General features: G+C 39.6%; 1 protein-coding gene across 2 annotated transcripts; it reads left to right on the top strand.

The window, feature by feature from the left end:
• The first annotated feature begins 397 nt into the window (after window positions 1–397).
• HSD17B7 (hydroxysteroid 17-beta dehydrogenase 7) lies at window positions 398–27391 on the top strand. Of its 2 annotated transcripts, XM_065946551.1 has the most exons (9): window positions 398–518; window positions 2521–2724; window positions 3920–4012; window positions 6581–6695; window positions 12590–12784; window positions 16084–16188; window positions 16920–16976; window positions 22531–22629; window positions 26392–27391. In XM_065946551.1, the coding sequence occupies exons 1-9, from the start codon at window positions 484–486 to the stop codon at window positions 26491–26493; spliced, it is 1005 nt and encodes a 334-aa protein (XP_065802623.1). In that variant the 5' UTR covers window positions 398–483; the 3' UTR covers window positions 26494–27391. The 2 variants fall into 2 exon arrangements, with proteins under 2 accessions (XP_065802623.1, XP_065802634.1); XM_065946562.1 differs by lacking the exon at window positions 22531–22629.
• Window positions 27392–27904: the final 513 nt, after the last annotated feature.

Raw genomic sequence — 27904 nt, 5'->3', positions numbered from 1 at the left:
AACCTCTCCTCTAAAATACCGAGCTCTGGTGAAAATATCCTGAGGTCTTCCTGCCATGAAGTGCTAATCAGAGGCGTCAGGGTATTCACCCCGTGTGAGCCGCGAATCCCCTACCGGAGCGCAAGGCTAGAACGCCCCAAACGCGACAAAAGCCGGACGTCAGCGGGGCGAACCCGGGGCGGGACACCTTCGAGGCCCAGGAGCAGGGACAGCTCGGATTGGCTCGGGCCTCGTGCGACAACACGGCTCCGCCCCTCGGCCTACCTCACTCCATCCCGGCTCCTGCGCCGTGAGCGGCTGGCAGGCAGCGAGCGACGGAAGAGGGCCCGGCGCGAAATCCGTGACGTGACAGGGAGGCGGGGCCCCTCCGGGCCCTGATTGACGGCCCGGGGGCGTGGCCGACGCGGGGTTACGGGTCTAAGTGCAGGTGAGAGGCCTTGCTGGGTGCCTGCTTTGGGGCGCGTGGTCACAGGGTGCGCAACCATGCGGAAAGTGGTTTTGATCACCGGGGCGAGCAGGTGAGACCTCCTTCGAGACAGTGGAGGCGGCGGGGCTGGGGTCCGAGGGAGCAGGAAGTACCAAGCCAGGTGGACCCGCCACCGACCGACCCCAGGAGCCCCTATCGCTGACCCTGCCTCGGTGGGGTCGCGGGCCGGAGACCCTGTCCGGCTTTTCTCTGGGCTCCCCTATGCGCGAGGTACCAGGCCTGTGGGCGTCGTGAGCGGCTCAGTAACGTGCTTTCAATTAAACACGACAGCGAAAATAAAAGGCGAGCGCCACTCAGAGATGTGTCTCGGTGACGATCCTGTCGGTATGCAGAGAAAGTGACTCTACCCACTCACCTCGCCCCCTTTCCACTTTTGACTTTCTCATCACTGGTAAATTAGACCAGATCACCGTACTTTTTGTACTCTCGCAGTTTTTTTTTTTTTTTTTTTCAGTGCTAGACTTCCGCCCCTAGATACATTTCAGCGTCCAAGAACGTTAGAATACGGGTGCGGGGGGGAATATCTCATGTAGCACAGTGCTAGACACCTAGTATACCTACTCTTCAGAGACTCAGAGAAAAGTAACTTTTCTGTTAAGGCGTGGAAGGAGTGCAAGTAACCATACTGCCGAAGAGTAATTTAGTCTGGGGGCTGGGTATTTGGATTCAGCCTCTGTTTTACTTTTCGTTTGTAATTCAATGAACAGTGTGTGGAGGATGAAACTAACCAAGCCATTTTTCTAATTGAGGCGTTTGAGGGGTGGAGGGTGGTGGATTAAGGCTGAGGTTATGTTAAACGACATTTAAAATGAGTTCAGCTTTCAGTTATCTAGACATGTCCATGTTAACTGAAACAAACCTGGCAGGTGTCCTGTGATGTGCAGAATCTTAATATGCCCTCACCTGAATAACTTTAACAGCCAGTGTGGTGCTTTCTATGTTGACGTGCTTAAATAAGCCAGGCTTGATTTTGTGTTTGTTCCTTTTACAAATATTGTGATATGTGCAATTGTATATTTATAGAAAAGGCCTATTCTCAAGTGGGGATGAATAAACATAACTATGGTTTATTCATGGTGCAAGGCTCTTTGCCTGGAATCAGCTTTAAAGTCTTGGAAAAAGCCCACTTACCTAGGGTTTCACTGTTATCAGCCAAGCTGATCCGACCCCTCTCCCCACCTACTGTGTGCTTTCACAATGCTCTTTCTGAAGGAGGTCATTGACACATGTACTCATCCGTGGGTGGGGAAGATCCCCTAGAGGAGGAAATGGCGACCCTCTCCAGTATTCTTGCCTGGAAAATTCCATGGACAGAGGAACCTTGTAGGCAACAATCCATGGGGTCACCAAGAGTCAGACATGACTGAGTGACTAAGCATGCAGCATGCATTCGTCCCTACTTCTCTTTCCTTGTAGCCAGCTTATATTTCTTTTTCCTATCTTCCACTTAATTGTCTTCCTGTTGGTTATTCAGTCTGAGTAGTTGAAAGGGACGTGTCTCTCCTGCCATTTGCTTATACCTTACGCTGAAAGAGCCACCCATTCCTTAAATTAGGAATTTCTGGTGCTGCTGATAGTGGCCATGATACCAGCTGATAGAAGAGCCCTTGCCTTTGAGAAACCCGGACAGCAGAGTAAAACACACACACTGCTAACTGCTGAGATGCTCTTTTTAGCTCTTGCTGGTGATGTACTGAATCATTTTCATGAGTGTCACGATCAGCATAAAATGAAAACCACTGACAGCATAAACTCTGTCTTAAATGCTAAAGGACAGTTCTCATTTGCAGTTATTCAGGTCATTGAGCTTTTGCAAAATGAAAGAAACATAAGTTGGACAACATCCTGAGCCAGTGACTTTTAGAGTTGGAGGGTTCCCCACTTCTTTACATAGTTTTTGAGTGCTTTCTGTCTACCTGGACTCCTCTTTGGGGCTCAAGTTGACAAAATCAGTCTTCTGAGCCAGAGAGAAGGTGCCTCTATTTGGCACCATCTCATTTAATGCATATTCTATATCTGAATTGTCCTCTCAGTGGCGTGGGCCTAGCCCTCTGCAGGCGGTTGCTGGAAGAAGATGATGCGCTTCACCTGTGCTTGGCGTGCAGGAACGTGAGCAAAGCAGAAGCTGTCCGCGCCTCTCTGCTGGCCTCCCACCCCGCTGCTGAGGTCTCCATCGTGCAGGTGGATGTCAGCAGCCTGCCGTCCGTGTTCCAGGCCACCAAGGAGCTCAAGCAAAGGTCTGTGTCTTACTGATGGCTTTTTTCTCATATGGTTGTGCAATGCAACAGCTAATAGAATAAGAACGGATGGGAAAATCTATAAAAGAAATAGGTGCAGTGTAAAAAGAAGTTACACTGAGGAAATCTGTATAGTGACATATTATGCCTCAGTATACCATATTTTCATTCTTAATCATAAGCATGACCATTCCATGAAGATTATTTTATGAGCATATTTTGACATGCAGTCAGTTGTAAAGTCTTAGGTTAGTGTAACTCCTTTGATGTTTAGATACATTTTTTGCATCTTTGCTTCACATAAAAAGACTCCATTAAGTATGTAAGGTAGGTATTGACATGTGAAGAAATTTCCCCAGGCCACTCACTAAAAATTTGTTCATACCAACAGTAATTGGCATGCAATAAACATTTGATAAATGTTTAGTATATGAAGGGCTAGAGTCCTTAGATATATAACGTCTCAAAAAATGGACAATAAATTGCATATAGCTACACAATGCATTTTTCTGGAAAGGTGGGGCATGTTTTTTTCTTCTAAGAGGAATGAATAATAATTAGTTTAATTAATAAACTATTAATTACCTTTTTGTAATTCAGGCCCATAATAAGCAAGAGCTTCTTTATTTCCATGGACAGTAAAATGAACTTCAGTATATACAAGGAAAGCCTTCTTGGTAAAAGAATTGGCTGAAGAATAATATATTGTATTTCATTTATGCTTGATAGCCGTTTGCATTACTGTGTTTTCTGCTCTAATGGATATCTTGGTGTTTAGATTCCAGCATTGATGGATCAGATTATATAAATTTTACTTATCCAAGAGGAAAGATGTGAATTTTTTTTTTTTTTAAAAGCAAAATCCTTTCTAAGACCAGAAGGAGAGTGGGTTTAATAGAGTTGCTGTGGTACCTTATTGGGAGGACTAAGCTGGAAGGAGTATTGATCAGAGAAGATTTGACTTCAAAACCCATTATTTTGTTTGAGGCCACCATCCAAATTCTGTTTGAGGCCACCATCAAAAAAAGAATACTCAAGTATTTACCATGACTAAATGAAAAATGTTGAGAAAGTAGTACTGATGCCTAAACTTGCTATGGCCATCTGTTTTGTGCTTTCTGTCCTTCATGGACCTTCTTTATTCTAATTGCTCTAAGAGATAACTAACAATCTTCTTTCTTGATTTTACTTGCAGGTTTCAGAGATTAGACTATGTATATCTAAATGCTGGGATCATGCCTAATCCACAGCTAAATATCAAAGCACTTTTTCGTGGTCTCTTTTCAAGGTAATTTCTATCTTCTAGATTAACTGATTGGAAGGAAGGTGTTTATTTATTTTTTGGCTAGTTTTGCCATCAGTCCATTAAATTGAGGAATGAGTGGGTGTTGGGAAGAATGAAGATAGGAAGTACATGTTGCAGCCGTGTCATGAAACATGCTTTCATCTTTGTGAGGAATGTTGCAAGTCATGATTCTGTGTTCTTGGTCCCCAGATATTCCAAGTATGTTGCATGTTTTGGCAGGTCAGTGTTGGTCTGCCTGACTGTGTCCATTAGAACATTTCAGAACTAGGCAGAGTTGTCAGTGAGACGCTAATACCCAGGAAGGCAGCTTTAGAAGCATTTCTCAGCCATGTGTCAGGTACCCTGACCAGTAGGCTGAGGAAATGTACAGGGCTAAATACCTTCCTGGGAGATTCTCAATACACATTAGTGGCTTCCAAAAATGTTTAACTACAACCTACAGTAAGAAATAAATCTCTTTTGTGACCCAGTGTACTTATTCATGGACTTCCCAGGTGGCACAGTGGTGAAGAATCTGCTTTCCAGTGCAGGAGACGTGGGTTCGATCCCTGGTTAGGGAGTCCCTGGAGAAGGAAATGGCAACTAACCCATTCCCGTATTCTTGCTTGGAAAATTCAGTGAATAGAGGAACCTGGCATACTATAGTTCATGGGATGGCAAAGAGTCAGACACAACTGAGCACTGAGCACATCCATACTTACTCATAAATAGATATTACTCTTACTTCATGTTACTTCCTATACTGCTACTTTTGTTTTACTTTTCTGCCATTCAGCACACACACACCCCTACACACAAAATCACATGCTGGTCTTGACCTATTACATTGATCTCTCAGCAAATCACTGTCTTAGTGTATTCAGTGCCTCAGGAATTCCCTATTATAAAAAAGCTGGCTTCACTTTGTTACTTTGTTCAGCAGTTAGACATCAGTGTGCAGGCGAAGACTCTTTCTTCTTGGCATGATTGTTATTCCACCAGGGCAGTTGACTTGTATTAGGTTGGTGCAACAGTATTGTGGTTTTGCATGGTTGAAATTTGCTATCCGATATTGGAATGCATTCTTAAATAAATGTGGTAATGTTATACATCATTTTAATGCACATTTCTCACTTTGTTTTTTGCTAATGACTTATTACTTGCTGTGTATTTTATATTTTTTTTAGACTAGGGAAATGATGTTAGACAAAGAGAAAATTCAAGTGATTTTCTTATTTGAGTTCAAAATTGTTCATAAGGCAGTGGAGACAACTTACATCAACAATACATTTGGCCCAGGAACTGCTAACAAACATACAGTGCAGTGGTTGTTTGAGAAGTTTTACAAAGGAGACGAGATCCTTGAAGATGCGGAACTCGGTGGCCGATGGTCAGAAGATGACAGTGACCAACTGAGAACAATCATTGAAGCTGATCCTCTTACAACTGCATGAGAAGTTGCTGAAGAACTCAGTGTTGACCTTTCTACAGTAGTTTGGCATTTGAAGCAGATCAGAAAGGTGAAAAAGCTTGATAAGTGGGAGCCTCATGAGCTGACTGCAAATCAAAAAAATCGTCATTTGGAAGTGTCATCTTCTCTTATTCTATGCAAAAACAATGAACCACTTCTCAGTCAGATTGTCATGTGCAGTAAAAAGTGAACTGTATATGACAACTGACAACAACCAGCTCAGTGTTTGGACCAAGAAGAAGCCCCAAAGCACTCCTGAAGCCAAACCTGCATCCAAAAAAGGGTCATGGTCACTGTTTGGTGGTGTGCTGCCATTCTGATCCACTACAGCTTTCTGAGTCCCAGCGAAAGCATTATATCTGAGAAGTAGGTTCACCAAATCAGTGAGATGTATCAAAAACTGCAGTGCCTGTAGCTGCATTGGTCAAGAGAGAGGGCCCAGTTCTTCTCCATGACCACACATTGCACATCCAGTGCTTCAAAAGTTGAATGAATTGGGCTATGTAAAGTTTTGCCTTATCCACCATATCTCTTGCAAACTGACTATGACTTCTTCAAGCATCTTGACAACTTTTTGCAGGAAAACGCTTCCACAACCAGCAGGAAGCAGAAAAATACTTTCCAAGAGTTTGTGGAATCCTGAAGCATGTATTTTTATGCTACAAGAATAAACAAACTTACTTCTCATTGGCAAAAATGTGTTGATTGTAATGGTTCCTATTTTGATTAATAAAGGTGTGTTTGAGCCTAGTTGTAATGATTTAAAATTCATGGTCTGAAACCACGATTACTTTTTCACCAACCTAATAGCTTGATTTGGAATGAAGGGAAGAGAGTTTTTGCAGCAGGGTTTTGAGAGGCTCAGGTTCCTGTTGGTTGTTTGAACTATAAGTATATAAGTTGAACTGGGTGCAAGAAGGCATTTTTGTGTTTGACTTAGTGCTCAAAATAACCCGCTCTGAGAAATAAGTATTTCTGTTCCTGTTATTACAGAAGCAAGGAAAATCTGGGGGTTTGGGGAAGGCAGGAGGGGGTACCTCTTTAGTATCTTCAGTTAAAGAAGCTTTAAAAAGTCATACCATTGTCTTCTGTTGTTTCAGAAACGTGATTCACATGTTCTCCACAGCTGAAGGACTGCTGACACAGAATGACAAGCTTACTCCTGATGGGCTCCAGGAGGTGTTTGAAACCAATGTCTTTGGCCACTTTATCCTGGTAAAGATGTTTTAGGCTTAGTAAGTCAACTGTTAGTGCTGCGATCCTAAACATGTGCAGATATGTCCAATGCTGTATTGTTAAGCTCATTTGTTTATGGCTAGCATTACATCTTTGAGTGTTTAAATGGGGGTGATTACTCTTTGAAAACATTGCTTCCCTAAAGCAGCCTGTTGGTGTATTTTTTCCTTTGGACATATAAACACACAAGCACTTTTAGAAACAAAGAACAGAACTGAGAAAGTGCACAAGTACTGTTCTAAATGGTCTTTGCAACTGGGGTTGTCATCAGATAGGATGGGGTAACAGACAAGACACTGTTAGACAGTACTTAACAGTTAATCTTTTACTCTCTTGATGTGATTTCCTAAGCATGCAGACTGATGTGTTGTAATCCCAGGCATACATATAAAGCTAAGCAAGGGATGTGCAAATTGCCTAAGTTGTTCTGTGCTCTTGCCTCACATTTAGTCTCATAAGACAGCTTTAGTATCTAAGTAATGCCCAGCTCTGTTGCCAGTTGCTTTTAATTCTTTGTTATTAGAAGAACTCTTTCTGATGCATAGAATTTGCATCTCTGACACTTTTAGATTTATGATCTTTTTTTTCACCTCATATATAATTTCCCTCATAATTGGACCTCTTTGAGGGCTAGCTGTAAATATAAATATAATAACTTAAGATGTACATAAACATTGGAATATTGTAAACCATTAAAAGATCTTTTGCACTTAGATGGGATAGCCATTAGTATTTTATTGTTGAGAATAATATATTATGTATTATATACATAACATATTATGTATTGTATATACATATACATATGTATACTTTATATATTTTTATATATATTTATATATATACTTTATATATATAATATATATATTCTATGTAATATATATAATATATTAAGTACTGGTGATATTATGTACAGTGTGATCTCATTTGTATAAACAAATAGACAAATATGTATCTATTTCTAGAATGATACAAATGAAGTTGGGAACCCCTTTGAACTAGGGTACCAGAATATCAGGAGTGAGTGAGATTCATGTGTCATTCTAGGTCCTTTAGCACTTAAAAAAAAATGTGGTATTGCTTCTTCAATGATAAAAGTTAAAATATAATCAGGATAGGATTGAATTCATATTTTGATCATGTTTTGTAACTCTTCAGAGATTCATCTAATATATCCCTTATGTTTTTATAATCCTCTCATTCTTTGCCCTCTTTTTGAATTATTAAATTAGTTGGCAATGATAGAGGGTAAGTTAATGTTACTATTAATAGTCTGTCAACTTTTTGATGAATCTACTGTTTAAAAAATCAAGTTGTTAAGGAAATCTAGTATTTTGGGGTGATCCAGGTTGGAATGGCAGAGGAGAGTGGTGACCAAAGGCACAGTTCTCACGGGTGTCCTGGTGACATGACTTAACACTGTGTATCCTTTTGTAGGCAGGCCTGACAGCAGGGGTTTGGGGATTGATTTATCAAATAAAATAACAGGAAGGCTTACAATGCCTTCTACTCTCTCTGAATTAGTTTTAGGAATCTTACCACTTTGTGGAACAGAAACTTGAATTCTAGGTCCAAGTGTAAATGCATTATATGAGTGGATTCATCCCCAGTTTGATTATAAATGATCAAACTTTTAGGGCTGTTAAAAGACTAGAGATAATTTCTGTAAAGTTCCAGGTACAGTGCAGTATCACATTGTGGAACCAAATGACTGAGTTAATCTCATGTTCATGGATTATCTCGATTTGATGTAAATATTCATTGCAGATGTGGAACATTCCTAGATATTTCTTTAATACACTTCTAGTTTTGGGGTAGCTTTAGATTTACAGAATTATTGCAGAGAGAGTATCTGCATACCCTAGGCCTAGTTTCCTCTATTATTATTATCTTTTGGCTGCACCATGCTGCATGTGAGATCTTAGTTCCCCCACCTGGGCTTGAACCTGCACCCCCTTGCATTAGAAGCTTGGAGTATTAACCACTGGAAGTCCCAGTGTCCTCTATTATTAACATCCTACATAGGTTGGTAGATGGTCACAGTTAGTGAACCAATGTTGATATATTACTATTAACGAAACTCCATGCTTTATTCAGATTTCTTCAATTTTGTGTGATAATTCTTTTTCAGTTCTAGCATCCCATTTAGTAGTTAAATCTCACGTTACATTTAGTAGTCCAGTCTCCTTAGGCTCTTGTTGGTCGTGATAATTTCTCACACTTTGTTTCCTTGCTTTTGATGGCCCTGGCAGTTTGGGGATTGCTGCTCAGGTATTTTGTATATGGTCCCTTACTGGGATGTGTCTGTTTCCCTCATGATTAGATCTGAGAAAAGGTGTGTTTGAAAGGAAGACCACCGAGAGAGAGCGCCGGGCTCGTCCCATCCTGTCGGTGTGTCTTACGAGGGCTGACATTCTCTGTGCTCCGCTGACCTGACGTGGCGTCTGTCAGGGTTTCCTGTGTGCGGTTACTTCTCTTTCCCTTTATATATAGTAGTCTGTAGTAGAGTCACTTAGTGTAGCCCACATGTGGTTGTGCTCGGCCTTCTTAAGCATGGAATAGCTAAATGAATTATTTGCAGTTTTTCTGCAAGGGAGATATGTCTTTTCTCCTCCACCTAATTCTTTATTCAACCGCTTATTTATTGGCCTATTATTCCTTAGTAAAGCTGAATAAAGGCATTTGTTACATCCATGCAGATTCATGGATATGTATTTTCTCCTTTGAATTATAAACACTATTTTCTTACTAGAATTATTTTAGCTTGGGCCATTGGACCTCTTTCAGTTGGAACTTTTATATCTTTTTCAAAAACTCTTATTGAAGTATAGTTGATTTACAATGTTGTGTTAGTTTCAAGTGTACAGAGGAATGATTATGCTATATATACATGTATATATATGTGTATGTCTATATACACATGTATCTTCTTTTTCAGGTTCTTTTCCTATATAGGTTATTACAAAATATTGAGTATAGTTCTCTGTGCTATGCAGTAGGTCCTTGTTGGTTATCTATTTTGTATATAGTAGTGTGTCCCCCGCCACCTTTCCCCTTGGGAAACTGCAAATTTGTTTTCTATGTCTGTGAGTCTGTTTCTATTTTGTAAATAAATTCTTTTGTGTCTTTTTTTTCTAGATTCCACACATAAGTGATATCATGTATTTGTCTTTCTCTGACCTCACTTAGTATGATAATCTCTACGTTCATCCATGTTGCTGCAAATGGCCTTATTTTGTTCATTTTATGGCTGAGTAATATTCCGCTGTGTGTCTGTGTGTGTACACACACCACGTCTTTATCCATGCATCTATCAGTGGACATTTAGGTGGTTTCTATGTCTTGGCTATTGTAAATAGTGCAGCAGTGTGCATCATGGTGTATGTGTCTTTTTGAAGTACGTTTTGGAAGCTCTGTGTTTAGTAGACCTCTGTCATACTGTTCTCCATAGTGGCTGTACCAGTTTATATTCCCATCAGCAGTTTAAGAGGTTTCCTTTTTCTCTGTAGCTGTTCCAGCATTTGTTATTTGTAGACTGGTGTGAGGTGATACCTCATTGTATTAATAGTTTTGATTAGCATTTCTCTAATAATGAATGATGTTAAAAATCTTTTCATGTTCCTCTTGGCCATCTGTGTATCTTCTTTGGAGAAATGTCTATTTAGATCATCTACCCATATTTTGATTGGGTTGTTTGTTTTTTGATATTGAGCTGAATAAGCTATATATTGTATATATTGGAATATTGTATATTTTGGAATTAATCCCTTATGGGTTGCATTGTTTGTAAGTATTTTCTCCCATTCTGTAGGTTGCATTTTTTTATATTTATTTTTAAAATTTATTGTTTTATTTATAGTTTCTTTTGCTGTGCAAATGCTTTTAAGTTTAACTAGATCCCATTTGTTTATCTTTGTTTTTATTTTCATCACTCTAGGAGGTGTATCCAAAAAGATATCACTGTCAAAGAGTGATATGTCAAAGAGTGTTCTGCCTACATTTTCCTACAGGAGTTTTATAATGTCTGGTCTTACATTTAGATCTTTTATCCATTTTGAGTTTACTTTTGAGTGTGGTGTTACAGACTGTTTTAATTTTAGTCATTTGCATGTGGCTGTCCAGCTTTCCCTGCACCAGTTACTGCAGGGAGCTTCTTTGCACACTGTGTGCTGTTGTCCTCTATAGATTGCTTGGCCTTGGGCACGTGGGTTTATTTCTGTGCTTTCTATCCTGTGGGATTTCTGTATCTTTGACACAGCCTCATCATCGTGGCTTTCTGGTTTTGTTTGTGCATGTCCTTCCTGACACCACATGATGTTTAAGACTCACGTTATGTATTTCCTATCCCAGTCTCAGAATCAGACATTTCTCTGAGGAGATCTGTTTCCTTTTACTGGAGAATGGCATTAGAAACGCAGACCTGGTGCTGCTTGCTGTTGAGATAGCATTTGCTTGTAGGCCCTCTCAGCTCGCAGAGCGAGGACATATCGTGTCGTTGTTCAGTCTCCCAGTCATGTCTGACTCTTTGCGGCCCCATGGAACTGCAACACACCAGGCCTGGCCTCCCTATCGCTCACCATCTCCCCAAGCTTGCCCAAGTTCATGTCCATTTCATCTGTGATGCCATCCAGCCATCTCATCCTCTGATGCCCTCTTCTCTTTCTGCCCTCCATCTTTCCCAGCTTCAGGGATTTTTCCAGTGAATCAGCTGTTTGCATCAGAGGACAAAATTGCTGGAGCTTCAGCTTCAGCATCAGTCCCTCCAACGAATATTCAGGGTTGACTTTCCTTAAGATTTGACTAGTATAATCTCCTTGCTGTCCAAGGGATTCTCAGGAGTCTTCTCCAGCACCACAGTTTGAAAGCATCAATTCTTTGGCATTCTGCCTTCTTTATGGTCCAGTTCTCACAACCATACATGACTACTGGGAAGACCATCACTTTGACTATACAGACCTTTTTGGCAGAGTAATGTCTCTGCTTTGTCATTGCTTTCCTGCCAAGAAGCAACTGTCTTCTGATTTCATGGTTGCAGTCACCATCCACAGTGATTTTAGAGTCCAAGAAGAGGATATCTGTCACTGCTTCCACCATTTCCCCTTCTATTTGCCATGAAGTAATGGGGCTGGATGCCATGGTCTTAGTTTTTTTTAATATTTAGTTTTAAGCCAGCTCTTTCACTCTTGTCCTTCACCCTCATCAAGTCTCTCTTTAGTTCCGCTTTGCTTTCTTCCATTAGAGTGGTATCATCTGCATATCTGAGGTTGTTGTTTCTCCCGCCTATTTTGATTCCAGCTTGTAACTCATCCAGCCTGACATTTCTCATGATGTGCTCAGCATATAGGTTAAACAAACAGGGTGGCAGCAGACAGCCCTGTTGTACCCCTTTCTCAAACTTGAACTAATCGGTTGTTCCACACAGGGTTCTAACTGTTGCTTCTTGACCTGCATACAGATTTCTCAGGAGATAGGTAAGATGGTCTGCTATTCCTATCTCTTTAAGAGCTTTCCACAGTTTGTTATGATCTACACAGTCAAAGGCTTTAGCGTAGTTGATGGAACAGACGTAGATGTTTTTCTGGAATTCAAGGAAATATCTATGTGCATGCTAACCCATTTATATATAAATATCTATAAATATTTTGTATGTAACCATCTGAATCTTTATTAAGCTCCACATGAGTTCACACTGATGTCTGACTAATCCCTTACCACATGGATCAGTCTATACTCCTTCTCTTGCTTACTTGTGTCCCACTTTACCAATGATACACATGTTCAATTCTAGTGTACATTTATGTTGGTTTCAAAATTGTTATCTTGTAATCCCTTAGTATATTTTGACACTTTTTTTGTTTGTTTTATTCCTCATTCAGATTCAGGAACTAGAATCTCTCCTATGTCACAGTGAGAGTCCATCTCAGCTCATTTGGACATCATCTCGCAATGCCAAGAAATCTAATTTCAGCCTTGAGGATGTCCAGCACAGCAAAGGCCAGGAGCCCTACAGCTCTTCCAAATATGCCATTGACCTTCTGAGTGTGGCTCTGAACAGGAACTTCAACCAGCAGGTAGCCTGTCTCAGTGATCTGGAAATGGCAGGGCAGTGTTTTCTGAACTACCACTGATTTCTTAGTAAAATGGCTGGCTGTCTATTGTAGTGTGAAGATGAAATATTGTTTCTTGAGCAGGATTGCTGTGAGGACAAGGTAAGACATGACAAAGACTTGTCATATCTAGGAAGTTTAGGGCAGAGATAATGAGCTCCAGACTTGTAGGTATATGGTTCATTTACCAGTCTGTAGCTCCTCTGGAGCTATAATTTATATAACAGAATGACACTACTAACGATATCAATAGCTCCTATCAAGCATTTGCCGTGTGTCATTTAACACCTTTCCCATCACGGTGAGGTGGGTCTGAATATTTCCATTTTCATATGAGGACACTAAAGTTTGAAGTCCTTATTAAAGTCATTTACCCAGAAGTCACACGGCTGGTAAAGGCTGGAGCTCAGAGCTGAGCTCAAGGCTGTCTAACTTCATCACCTGGCCTTTTCCCATTAAGCCATGCTGCCACCCAGTGTTTGCTATATATATCCAGTGTTACAGGACAGTTGGTAGTTAGAAAGCCCTTGGAGAACGAGGATCTTTGGTGAGGCTACAGAGCTCTGCCTTTGTGATGACTGGGTTTAGAGAGCAGTCCTTGTCAGACATGCTGGCTTCTTGTGGCCTCTGAGGTCTGGAACTTAGGGCTTCTTTGTATGTTTCTCTTGCCCAGGTCCAAAATTTTAACTGAAAATCTCCAGTCTCTCCTGTGGGCATTTTCCTTTGTTTGCTTTGACTGTGCTTTTTGAATGTGGGACTAGGGAGAAATTTATTTCCAACAATATTTACAAAAACTGACCATTTTTAGGGTACTGACCCAGGCTTAGAATTGAGGAGGAAGGAGAAATAAAAAGACAATGCAGAAACTATTTGCCCTTAAGGGATTGTTTTCGATCATCCGTTAGATACAGCAGTCTAAACCTTATATAGTGGTCTAGACCTGGTTGATTCTGGAATGGAGACAAGGTGGAATTCTCACTTCTGAGAACTGGCTCTTAGTGAAGAGGATGGTTTAAAAGTAGAAGCTATGAGCATATTCTCTAGATCTGCTTTTGAATCCTGGCTCTGTCACCTTGGACAGATTATTTAATGTCTTTGTGCTTTCAGTTTCCTCATCTGATAATGCGGGTTAATAACAGTGTTTGCCTCATAGATTTGCTGGGAAGAATGAGTGATTGGAGTGGTATGAAGCATTCACAACAATGCTTTGTGTTAGAATGTGTGTGCGTGTATGTATGTATCTGCACGTATGTGGGAGGTATGTGTACTCACGTGCGTGCATGCATGCGTGAGTGTGCCTAGCCACACGCACATGTGTGGGTTTGTGGGTCTGTGCGCATGTGTGTGAAGGTGACTGTGGTTCTGTGCTCACGGGTGTAGTGTCTGGTCATGCGGTCTGCAGCTGTTCACCTGTGTGCTTCTGTGTGTTTGTTTGTTGGCTGTTGTTAATATTCAGGCTCAGTGTGTTGGTCCACTTGTGAGCCTCCTCCTGAGATTTCTTGGGATGTTTAAAAACTTGTCATAACTGCTTGTCCTCTGGAAACTCCCTTTTAGGGATAAGGTCAGAGTGGATTTAGCTTCTTTTTTTCATAAAAAAGCTCTGAAATTTTGCTTGTCTCCATTGTCAAGTTTTGGGATTTCATCTTTTTTTAAAAAAGATTTAGCTAATGCTGCCACCTCCTTTAAAATCTGTGTGATTGGTTTGTAGCTCATGATGTTTCTACCTTGGCTTTTATGAAGAAAGAAGTAGCTAAGAAAGAACTACCTCCCTCGAAGACTTGTGTGACTAGAAATGCTGGATCCCTGTCCATCCCCCTCCCCTCACACAGCCTTGAGAAATACTCAGGGTCGTCACGCTCATTCCTTCAGATCAAATGTGTGAAGGAACTCCAGTTTAGTTAAGATGGCCTCTTTGCTTGTTTCTTTTGTTGCTCAATGTCAGAAGGTCCTGTGTGTTGAAAGTCCTGGATTTTAGTTCACAGATGTCTTCATTTAGGGCTGAATAGGTCCTAACTGTCCCTGGCTAGTTCCCAGAATAAGAAATTATTCTTAGCTATCTTTGGGGCAAAATATTTGGGAAGAATTTTTGGTCTGTAAAGTTCATGACTGTTTTCAGAGGACTGCTGGTAAATCAAGGGGATTCTCAGGTTTAAATTATCCACGTCAGGCACCACCAGGCTCTGCAGCAGTGAATAAAGGAAGCCAGCCTTCTAGCTTCTGACCCTCAGGGTGCTTTCTGTCCTCTGAGCTGACTGTGCTATCCTGGCACTTTCTATTTTTGTTTAAAAGGAAAAGGAAAAAAGTTAAAAGTAATAAAAATATGAATTAAAGTGAAAACGAAAGTGAAAGTCAGTCGTGTCCAACTGACTTCATGTTTGCAACTCCATGGACTATACAGTCCATGGAATTCTCCAGGCTGAAATCCTGGAGTGGGTAGCCTTTCCCTTCTCCAGGGCGTCTTCCCACCCCAGGGATAGAACCCAGGTCTCCCACATTGCAGGCAGATTCTTAACCAGCTGAGCCAGCAGGGAAGCCCATGAATTCAAAATAAGGTGAAATGTGGTGAAAATTAAACCAAGTAAACTAGTAAAACAAATCCCAGTGTTCCAAAGATTACTAAAGACCATCAAGCACCCTGTCTATTATTAATATGTGCCATGTGTTAACTGGGACTCTTTTTATAGAACAGATCTTTCTAAGATGATGAGTCGAGGGCTGAGAACCTGATTTAGAGATCTTCAGTTAGAGGAGGTCTTTGTGGAATCATACCCACCTCTCTGATGCCTCGAGCTAGAGCCCTGGGCCTTGTGTACCTGCGGGAAACAGAAATACACTTGAGCTTTAGCTGTCTGTATTTACTAGAATAGAAACTTCTTTCAGGCAAAGACTTTCTTTGCATGGCTTTCTTATCTCTAACTGCTCATTTTGATCGGTCAACAGATCTTCAGTGAAGTCATGGAAAACTCAGGTAACCAGTCCTACTTCTCTCATCCAGCTTCAAGCTCGGTTACTCTTTTTTCCCTAATTTACTTGAGAATAAAAGACTTTGTCTTACTATTTGTATTGAGTGCCTCTCATAGTGCGTTTTCAGTACACGATTCTTAAACTGAAATGGTCTACCCAGCTTCAAGGACCACTTAGAGCATAAAGCCTTGACGCCTGGCTTCCTGGCTCATTTGTGTTTCTCCTTTATTAGCTGACACAGAGGTAGGCTCAGCGTGTATTGAATTGAAATGAACTGCTGCCCCCCTTTCTGCTCCCAGGGTCTGTATTCCAGTGTCGTGTGCCCAGGGACGATGCTGACCAGTCTGACATATGGCATCCTTCCTCCCTTTGTGTGGATGTTAATCTTGCCAATCATATGGCTGGTGAGTGGTAAATGCTTCTTCTCTTAGTTTCCTTAAGCTGTTCAAGTTGGAGCCAAAAAGATGTGTTTAAGGGTTGGGAACTGAACTTGAAGGTGGCAGAATTCCATTTCACTCAGAAGTTTTGATGTTACTTACCATGTAATCTCTGCTTCATCTTGCCTGATACTCCCACTGCACCACCATCTTAGTGTGCACTTTTCGTCAAGGGAATGTTTCTCTGATCATGCACCATATAGCCCAGGAGTTCTATGATTATATAATTTTGAGAAACCTGTGGTAAGTGATATCCAACTGGAATTTTCTGAGCTTTTAATGTAGTCAAGTGCATTAAAATTTCCCAAGGAGGGTATGGTTGTGCATTGTATGATCACAGTATCATGTTTTTGTTTGTTTGTTTTGTTTGTATTTTGAGCATCCCTCTAGCACTCTTTAGAAAATGCTGCTTTCAGGAAATGTCCTTCTCTTGTAGAGCTCAGAAAGAAATATCCTTCTGTTTATGGCGGGCATGGAAAAAAGATGAGAAGGACATATACCTTCATGTTAAAAGTGGTTGACTTGGAGTAATGGAGATTAAATGATGGAAATTATTTCTTCTTTAGATTTATTTTCTGAAACCGAAAAAATGCTCTTTGTAATAAGAAATGCAGTTTGTCTTTTTTTTAACATTTAAATGGATAATACTTTTGTGACTCTAAACCCCCACAAAATGACTATTGTTTTCTTTTTCTCAGTTACGCTTTTTTGCAAATGCTTTCACGTTGACACCTCACAATGGAACAGAAGCACTGGTATGTTACTAGAGTTTTAATATGTTGTATTCACTTCACAGATGTAGACTGTAAATCCACTGGATTAGAAACAGTGGTAACAGAAAAGATGAGAACAGGCTCTGTATAAGCAAGGTCCTATTGGGCTAAGGTAAGGTGAAATGCTGATGATAGCGGTGAACTTTGAAAGTCCAGTATGTTTCCTGGCACTGAGTACCGTGGTTCTGGGGTCAGCACTTCTGTAGAAGCAAGAATGAGCAGCCAGAGGAGAGCGGAGCGTGGAATGCTGTAGGGGCAGGCAAAGCCAGGTGTTGGCTGGGCAGTCAGTGTGAGATTCCCACGGAGCAGGGGTGTCTCAGGGGTCAAGAGCAGAGGCAGCAGAGCCCAGCTCCATTTCCCAATATGAAGATCCTCTTTGCCTGTGTTAATAATAGAGAAGCGAGTTATTAACTTGATTAGAAAACCAGTTTGTTTCCTTAACACACTCATGCAAATGGACTGCACGTGTTCCCTCATCAATGGCCGACATTACTAATGGATCATAATACTCTGTTCTGTTGTACATAAATGAATCTCTGAATATTTTTCAACTAAAGGCCCCAAAGACATTCTCTACCAGTGGATGAGAATTGTCATATAAGATGAAATGTATTCGTCCTCTGTGCTGTATACCATCTGGTTGAAATTCCACTATTTTAAAAGTCAGTTCTCTGTGTGTATTTCCCTCACTCCACTTAGCTCCTTCAGGGTTTTTGCTCTGTATTTTAGAAACCTGAGAGCCTATCACTAGAGTGTTCATACTTAACAGATTCTTAAATCATAGCTGAACTGAAACTAAGGAAAACACTAAGGGAATTGACTTGGCACTCTTGTTATGGTAAACATTGCAGAAAGAAATGCATTTATTGTAGAGAGACAAATTGATAATAGAAGCAAATACTCTTAAACTAATTTTATGTATTTCTTAATATATTTGTCAAGCCATTTAAAATAATGAATGATTGTTTAGGGATTACTCCTTCCACACATTTACGACACTGAAAATCAAATCTAGAGGTCAAGTATATATTGTGTCAGAGGAGTAGGAATAGTTAAAATTCAGAATCTCCAGTTGCTAATGAGCTTAGAGCCATGTTTAAAAAAAGAATAAACAGAGAAAATAGACAAGAAAATCAGACATTCTATCATCTGGTGGCAAGTACTCTAGGAATGATCAGAAAGAGGATCACTATGGGGCTGGACTAGTTGGAGCAGGCTCTGCTTACTGAGTCAGGCTTAATTTGGGCTCTGAAGGATAGGTTGAATTTGATAAGATAAGCGGCAGGTCCCCAGCGTCATGTTCAAAAAGTTTGTGACCTGCTGTAATTTCCTTCAGTGTGGATGAGTAGGATGTCATTACCACTTAGTGATGACTGTACATGCTGGGGATACAGATGAGGATTTGGGCACACCGTTTGTGTAGCAAGAATCTCATCAACCTTTGGTTGAATACATTTTATCTCCTTAAATGGGCTGAGCTTGAGTGGCCTAGAATACAGTGGTTAAGAGTGTGGACTGTAGAATTATAGTAATTCTGTTCAAATTCCAGTTCTCCAGTTTCTGACTGTGAACTCTTGGGCACATTTTTTACTTGCCTATGCCTTTTATTATTATTAGCTGTAAAATAGGAATTACAGGAGTAAATTAGAGAAGGCTTATTGTAAAGGATTTTGTGTATTTCAGCATTTAAGATTTTAAAGAAAACCATCTTAATGAAAATAATGTAGTGTTGTCATGTGAATTGACAGATCAGTAGAATAATATAGAAGGTTTAGGATGGACCCAAAGCATATAGGTGATGCAGAAAATCACCTATGCAGAAAATCAGTGAGGGTAAAGATGGTTTATTCAACAAATGGTGTCAAAAAATAAAATAGGATCTTTTCTTCATACCTTACAGTCAAATAAAATTCTAGGTAAACTAAAAGATTTATGTATAAATGTAAGAATGTATAGTTACTTTGAAAAAATATGGGGACATTTTAAAATAATTTAAGAGTGTAGAGGTTTAAGTATTCCCAGGAACTCTAAAAAACTGAAAAACATTGATTAAATAAAAGTAAAAAAAAAAAACATTACATGACTAAAATTCTCACTATATAGATACTCAAAAGATTTACCACAGAATGGAAGAAAAATACCTGCTACCCATAACATAGATAAAGATTAAATTTTCTTTCTTTTTTTTTTTAATCGCAAAGAAAATGCTATACAGTTTATTTTATTCTATGCATTGGTCATTCCCATAAAATGCTTGGCTATCATTATAAAACCCTGTTAAAAACAAAACAGTACAAAAAAGTTTTTGGAGTTTAACTAAAGCACTAGAACTTGATAGGCATATAGCTGATTAACTTCTCACTTCATTGTACAGCAGAAACTAACACACTATTGTAAAGCCATTATGTTTCAGTAAAAAATAAAATAAGAAAAAAAAAGATTTTGAGGCCTTGTGTAAGCAAAGAACAAAAGATGTAGCTGTCTTTCACCTACGCTTACAAAGCATTTGCTTTTTTTTAAAAAATTTTTTTATTGAAGGATAATTGCTTTACAGAATTGTGTTGTTTCTGTCAAGCCTCAACATGAATCAGCCGTAGCTATACATACATCCCCTCCCTTCTGAACCTCCCTCCCATCTCCCTCCCTATCCCACCCCTCTAGATTGATACAGAGCCCCTGTCTGAGTTTCCTGAGCCACACAGCAAATTCCCATTGGCTATCTATTTTACATGTGGCAATGGAAGTTTCCATCTTACTCTCTCCATCCATCTCACCCTCTGCTTCCCTCTCCCTGTTTCCATAAGTCTGTTCTCTATGTCTGTTTCTCCACTGCTGCCCTGTAAATAAATTCTTCAGAACCATTTCCCTAGATTCTGTATATGTGCATTAGAATATGATAGCTATCTTTCTCTTTCTGACTAACTTCACTGTGTATAATAGGTTCTAGGTTCATCTACCTCATCAGAACTGACTCAAATGTGTTCCTTTTTATGTCTGAGTAATACTCCATTGTGTATATGTACCACAACTTCTTTATCCATTCATCTGTCAATGGACATCTAGGTTGCTTCCATGTTCTAGCTATTGTAAATAGTGCTGCAATGAACAATGGGATACATGTGTCTTTTTCACATGTTTCCTCAGGGTTTTCTCAGGGTAAATACCTAGGAGTGGGATTACTGGGTCATATGGTGGTTTTATTCCTAGTTTTTTAAGGAACCTCCATACCATCTTCCATAGTGGCTGTATCAACTTACATTCCCACCAACAGTGCAAGGGCATTCCTTTTTCTCCACACCCTCTCCAAAATTTATTGTCTGTAGACTTTTTGATGATGGCCATTCTAGCTGGTGAAAATTATAAGATCCTGATGAAAGAAATCAAAGATGACATAAACAGATGGAGAGAGATTCCATATTCCTGGGTAGGAAGAAGCAGTATTGTGAAAATGACTATACTACCAAATGCGACCTACAGATTAATGTGATCCCTATCAAATTACCAATGACATTTTTCACAGAACTAGAACAAAAAATTTCACAATTCATATGGAAGCACAAAAGACCCCGAATAGCCAAAGCAGTCTTGAGAAAGAAGAATGAAGCTGGAGGAATCAACCTTCCTGACTCAGATTATACTATAAAGCTATAGACATCAAGACAGTATGGTGCTGGCACAAAAACAGACATATAGACATATAGCCCAGAAATAAACCCATGCACCTATGGGTACCTTATTTTTGACAAAGAAGGCAAGAATATACAATTGGGCAGACAGCCTCTTCAGTACATGGTGCTGGGAAGACTGGACAACTACATGTAAAAGAATGAAATTAGAATATTTCCTAACACCACACACAAAGATAAACTCAAAATGGATTAAAGACCTAAATGTAAGACCAGAAACTATAAAACTCATAGAGGAAAACATAGGCAGAACACTCAATGACATAAATCAAAGCAAGATCCTCTGACCTACCTCCTAGAGTAAGAGAAATAAAAACAAAAAGAAACAAGTGGGACCTGATTAAATTTAAAAGCTTCTGCACAGCAAAAGAAACTATAAGCAAGGTAAAAAGACAGCCCTCAGGGTGGGAGAAAATAATAGCAAATGAAACAACTGACAAAGGATTAATTTACAAAAGAAACAAGCAGTTCGTACAACTCAATACCAGAAAAACAAACAACCCAATCAAAAAGTGGGTAAAAGACCTAAACAGACATTTCTCCAAAGAAGATATACAGATGGCTAACAAACAAATGAAAAGATGCTCAACATCGCTCATTATTAGAGAAATGCAAATCAGAACTACAATTTTGATTAATTGTAAATTAATTACTAAACTTTACTAAAATTTACTAAATTTACTGGTAATTTTACTAAAATTACTAAATTTTCTTAATTGTTAAGGAACGTCAACAAATCAAGGAGAACAACTTATTGGAACAATGGGCAGAGGACATGAACAGAGAGTTTTGAAACTTAATCATATGAAGAAATGCCTAATCTTTGAGAAATGCAAATTAAAACTAATGAAAAACTTTCACCTCTGATTAACAAAGATTAGAAAGTTTAATGTATTGATACTGTATTGGCAGGGGTCTAGGGAAATGAGCACTCTGCTACACTGCTGGAGAGAGTAGTCTGATACAGCTTCTGTCAAGGACTGTTTGGCAATATCATCCAATATAATAAATACACATACCTTTAACCTAGCAATTCCATCTTTGGTATTTATCTTATTTAAGATGTAAGATATCCTCAAACTTTCATTGAATGATTTAGTCATCATTCATCACAGTGACGTTTGTAATAGCAAAAACTGGCAAAAACTTCTATATCAGTTGGAAACTTTATGTAAATTATGACACATCCATAGAAGGATGCTACTTTGAAAGAGATTGAAATTTTCATGTACTGGTTTGAAAATATCTCCAAGGCCTGTTGTTCAAGTAAAAAATGTAAAGCGTGGAATAGTGTATATTTTGCTTCCATTTGCCTAAGAGAAATGGATGTATTTGTTTTTTTAACCAAATATATTTTCTTTGAAAGAATGTATAGAATACTAACAAGAGTGCTTGCTTCCAGAGAGAATTGGGTGGCTAGAAAACTGAAAGGGAGGAAGAGTTTTGACTGCCATGTACATCTTTTGATTGTTGTACATGTACGTACTCATCTATTAATAAAATTAAATATTACATCAGTGACCTGTACTTTGCTGTGGTGTCAGCTGAGTATCCTCTTGGAGTGAGCTCCAGTTCACATGTCCTGAGCTTTAATTTGAGGATTAAGGGAAGAGTCAGTTAAATATGGGAACATTTGCTTAAAATTTTTCAAAGGATACTATTAAGTGGGCTCTTCTACTTTCTTCCTTCAAATGATAGTAGTGGTTCATGCCAGTATCACAGTCAGCTGATGCTATTCAGGGGGGTTGTCAGAATTTGTCTGGGGCTCTCTGAAGTCCTGATTAAAAATCCCCTCCAGCCTCACTCACTGTGGGCAGAAGAGGAGTCATTGACACCCTCTTCCTTTCCAGGTCTGGCTTTTCCACCAAAAGCCCGAGTCTCTCAATCCTCTGGTGAAATATCTGAGTGCCACCACTGGCTTTGGAAGCAATTATGTGACGTCCAAAAAGGTGACTCTCTTTCCTTTATTTCACTGAAGAGGCTGATGGTGGGCTGGTCCCTGGGTTCCCGACCACCCTACCAGCTGCCCAGCTTCTCTTCTGTGGGTCTTCCCTCTCTGCCATCACACTGGCCTATTTTCATTTCCTTCTGCTCTCTCCTGCCTCTTAGCTTGGCACACCTTTTCTCCACCTAAACTGCTCTTACCTATCTTTTTTCTGATTCATTACTACTATTTATTCTTAAGATCTCAGCTTTTATGTGACCTTTTACATTGGGTCAGGTGCTTCCATGCTAGATTTTTTTTGACCTCCTGTGCCAGTTCTGGGTAGAACTCATTCAGCAGTGGGCTCCTTGCTCCAAGGAGCTCTGTGAAGAGGGGGATTACAACCGCTTTCCTTGCAGGTTACCTTGCACATGGCACATGCTCAAGAAATGTGACCCAAGTTGAATGGAACATAAAGCATCTTTCTGAGTTAAGTTAGCTTCCCTTTGTGTTCCACTTATGACAATTATTAGCTTTAATAGTTTGGTATTTGAAGAGGCAGGGTACAGAGTTTGGAAACATGGGTGCTGTGTTTTGTAGATTCTATGTTATCTAAAGTGAAATTAAACATAGTTACATAGTAGAAGGTGAAAAAATTATTTTGACCCCATAAGGATTAATTTTGTTATATTTTTGTCCTGAGTAAGGTTTATTTCAGCCTCCCATTTTTGACTGCCTAGCTTATTGTGAGGAGGCAATGGCATAAAATAAAATTCAGTTCAGTTCAGTTCACTCAGTCGTGTCCAACTCCTTGCAACCCCATGGACTGCAGTACGCCAGGCTTCCCTGTCCATCACCAGCTTCCAGAGCTTACTCAAACTCATGTCCATTGAGTCAGTGATGCTATCCAACCATCTTATCCTCTGTTGTTCCCTTCTTCTCCTGCCTTCAATCATTTCCAGCATCAGGATCTTTTCAAATGAGTCAGTTCTTCACATCAGGCAGTCAAAGTATTGGAGTTTCAGCTTTAGCATCAGTCCTTCCAATGAATATTCAGGACTGATTTCCTTTAGGATAGACTGGTTTGATCTTCTTGCAGTCCAAGGGGCTCTCAAGAGTCTTCTCCAGTACCACAGTTCAAAGGCATCAGTTCTTTGGCGCTCAGCTTTCTTTATAGTCCAACTCTCACATCCATACATGCCTACTGGAAAAACCAAAGCTTTGACTAGATGAACCTTTGTTGGCAAAGTAATGTCTCTGCTAATATACTGTCTAGGTTGGTCATAGCTTTTCTTTCAAGGAGCAAGCGTCTTTTAATTTCATGGCTGCAGTCACCATCTGCAATGATTTTGGATACCAAGAAAATAAAGTCTGTTGCTGTTTCCATTGTTTCCCCATCTATTTGCCATGAAGTGATGGGACCAGATGCCATGATCTTAATTTTCTGAATGTTGAGTTTTGAGCCAACTTTTTCACTCTCCTCTTTCACTTTCATCAAGAGGCTCTTTAGTTCTTCTTTGCTTTCTGTCATAACGGTGGTGTCATCTGCATATCTGAGGTTACTGATATTTCTCCTGGCAATTTTGACTCCAGCTTGTGCTTCATCCATTTCTCATGATGTATTCTGCATATAAATTAAATAAGCATGGTGACAATATGATGTACTCCTTTCCAGATTTGGAACCAATCTGTTGTTCCATGTCCAGTTCCAACTGTTGCTGCTTGACCTGCGTACAGATTTCTCAGGAGGCAGGTCAGGTGGTCTGGTATTTCCATCTCTTTCAGAATTTTCCACAGTTTGCTGTGATCCACATGGTCAAAGGCTTTGCCCTAGTCAATAAAGCAGAAGTAGATGTTTTTCTGGAACTCTCGCTTTTTCGATGATCCAATGGATGTTGGCAATTTGATCTCTGGTTCCTCTGCTTTTTCTAAATCCAGCTTGAACATCTGGAAGTTCATGGTTCATGTACTGTTAAAGCCTGGCTTGGAGAATTTTGAGCATTATTTTGCTAGCATGTGAGATGAGTGCAATTGTGTGGCAGTTTGAACATTCTTTGACCTTGCCTTTCTTTGGGATTGGAATGAAAACTGACCTTCTCCAGTCCTGTGGCACTGTTGAGTTTTCCAAATTTGCTGGAAAATTAGATTGAAGCAAATAAGTTAGCTAAGGCAGAGTCATGCTCGACAATGACCTTGTCTATATGTCAGTAGCTTGAGGTCTAAAGGGAACCATGCTCTCCACTTCCCATAGCATATGTTTACTAAAAATGAACGTAAGAACCTCCAGTGTTTTCCATACTATATTCTGTGAGATACTAGTTCCTTAAGAAGATTTGCAAAAAGCAGTTTGTCATCCAAATAAGTTTGAGAAATGCTTCACATTATATTCCCCCCCTTTCAGAGACCCGCACAATGCACATTATGCCAGCAAAGGCTTTGAGAAGTTGATACAGTTAGGAAATATGCCTGACATGTTTCATCCTCCTGTTTCTAAGTTGTTCTTGACTGTATGATGTTTTCTTTTCCTTTTAAAATTTAAGAATGCATAACAACATCCCAAGAAATACTTTGGGAACTCTGTGCTGTGTGCTAAGCTGCTTCAGTCATGCTTCACTCAACTCTGTGTGACCCCATGGACTGTAGCCCACCAGGCTCCTCTGTCCATGGGATTCTCCAGGCAGGAATGCTGGAGTGTGTTGCCATTTCCTTCTCCAGGGACCTTCCTGACCCAGGGATTGAACCAGCGTCTCTTGTGTCTTCTGCATTGGCAGACGTGTTCTTTACCACTAGCATCACCTGGGAATCCACCTTGGGAACACTACTGTAAACTAATAAGCTTACTTTTAGGTCCTCAGAATTTTTGAACTTACATATATTGATCTCAAAGGAATGACTGATTTACCAAAGGGATAAAATGTTTAATTCCATAAACCAAAGGAGTCTATTAGCATTTCTTGGAAATGCATTGCAGAATGTTGTTAACCTTCGATTAATTTTGGGAAGTCAGCTTTCTGCTGTTTAAATGTTGGGTTGAATTAAAGAGAGCTGTAATTCCTCTTCCAGTTACAACATGAAAAAAAATGCTAACATGATTGAATGTAAATGTTTTTCCAAAATGTTTTAAAGTTTTCTTTAATTTTTAGCCTTTTAGCTTTGGGGGCTGGCAGTTTGCTTTGCATACACTGTATCAGTTAAAATTAATTTTCTACATAAAACAGAAGAATGTAAAGTAAAGTGGATAAAACAAGATAAAAGCTAAGATTTCTTGCGTGTAAAGCCGTTTGGAGAATGGCAGCTTTGGGCTGGCCTGGCAGCTTTGGAAATTGTCAGATATCCAGGTTCCCCCTGCCATCCCTGAGGTACGGCCCGCATCCTTGTGGTTCAGGAGAGCAGTGTGAAGAAGGGAGAAAGAAAGGGGTGCCCCATTCCCTTTAAAGAGAGTTCTGGGTAGTACCACACACTTCCACTAATATCTCATTGGCCAGAATTTGGTCCATGGTACCATTAGCTTCAGTGAAGGCTGAAGACATAGTCTTTCATCTGCAGGGCAGTGAGTTCAGCTAAGATCAGAGCTCTTTTACTAAAGAAGTTAGTTACCAGGAGGTTAAGTATCAGCTGTAATTAAAAAAAAAAAGTTAAGATTCCTAATATTCCCCACATGGCTTCCACCGCAACTTTCCCACCAGGCCTTTTTTGGATTCTCTTACCTGTTATTTTAATGGATTCCTTTTATTCAATTACTGTTTATTTTTCCTTTCTAGTCATGCCTATCTTGCTTCTTTTCCAGATGGACCTAGATGAAGACACTGCTGAAAAATTTTACCAAAAGTTACTGAAACTTGAAAAGCAGATTAGGGTCACCATTCAGAAAACCAATAACCAGAACTGAAAATGATGCTCTCTGAAACATTCTGTGCCTTTTGGGGATTCTGGAGTGCGTGGGTTTCTCCTGAGCTGGATCATGTGCATTTGTGGTAAACACTGATTTCTGATGGTCTCTTCATCGCAGAATCACCTCTATGATTATGTGTGTGTGCATGTGAGAAAAGAATATCTGATATTTTATCAGTCTTTAAGAGTGATGTCACATCAAAGTCATGATAGAGGCACCCAACTGAGCATCCGTTTGTTCAGCCAGCAAGGGCACAAGCTCTGCTTCATGGGACGAGGTGTTGACTTGAGTAATTACGACACAGGCACATACTGATTCTCCTTTCACCTGCCCCAGAAGGAGGACGTGCTACTCATTCTCTGAGTAGCAATCTTAGCCTTGTTCTTCACAAGTAGTTTTCCCTGGTTTTGTACCTTATTTCTTCCTCCACATGCCACATTTAAAAATGCTAACACAGATGCCCATGTTATTAATCATCATAGTAACGAAAGTGTATGTATTTGGTTCACCTGAATTATTTTCTCTTTATTTTAAAAGTATCTTTTATTGATATTGAGATAGTCCATGTTAATAGTGGGCCTGACCTTCACCACAGTTTACAAATTTATTACTGACCAACTTGTTTCCATGACATATTTTAGTGGATGTAATCCTGCACCAAAAATAATTTACTCAAATTGTTTCAATGAGTTTACTCAGATTTTTCAATTGAATAATTACTGGTGGAATGTCTCTTAGTATCAGTAGTGGTCAAAAGTGATTAGGACTAGTTTGCATGATGTCAAGACAAAATGCTAAAATTCCTAGGTGTTTCAGCCAATATCTGGAATATTAGAGTAATATTTTGAATGAGTTAATATGAAAAATTACATGTAAATATAATGTCTATATGTAAGTGTGGAATTTTGGTTTTTCTTTCTCTGAGTTTGTTGCTAAAGATATTTTTAATAACTTTAAACATAAATGAAAATGAGAGCTGACCACTCTCCATTCTCTTTGAGAAAGAAGGCTGAAGTTAGCTGAAAGCGTGGAGCTGGTTTTCACTCTTATGTTTACTCACTGTTAATTGGGAAGAAGTACTTTTTTGTGGATCTCAAGTTTTCTGTCTGTGAAGTGGAATAATTATCTTTCTGTGTTCTCTGTTCATGGAAATGAAGTGAGAATTAAATGCAGTAATATATGTGAATGAATAAAGAACATTTTTTGAGAATGATGACTACACAGTATTTATTAGAGATTAATAAGCCAGTGTGCCATGGTTGAAATATTACTGTGTGAGGCACTGAGTGACCACATCCCATTTGACTGAAAGTGGTCTCTGTTTCTGGAATTTTTTTTTAAAATTAAAGTATAGTTGATTTACAGTTTCTAGGTGTACAGCAAAGTGATTCAGTTATATTCAGTTTTT

The sequence above is a fragment of the Muntiacus reevesi genome, chromosome 1 (genome assembly GCF_963930625.1).
Source record: "Muntiacus reevesi chromosome 1, mMunRee1.1, whole genome shotgun sequence".
NCBI classification, from domain to species: Eukaryota; Metazoa; Chordata; class Mammalia; order Artiodactyla; family Cervidae; genus Muntiacus; species Muntiacus reevesi.
This window is presented reverse-complemented; position numbering and strand designations above follow the sequence as displayed.

Bases quoted from the DNA above. Each gene is read 5' to 3' on its own strand.
- HSD17B7 (XM_065946551.1), top strand. From the start codon at position 484: ATGCGGAAAGTGGTTTTGATCACCGGGGCGAGCAG. The intron at 2,725-3,919 runs GTCTGTGTCTTA...TTTTACTTGCAG, and splicing joins ACCAAGGAGCTCAAGCAAAG to GTTTCAGAGATTAGACTATG. The intron at 4,013-6,580 runs GTAATTTCTATC...CTGTTGTTTCAG, and splicing joins TTTCGTGGTCTCTTTTCAAG to AAACGTGATTCACATGTTCT.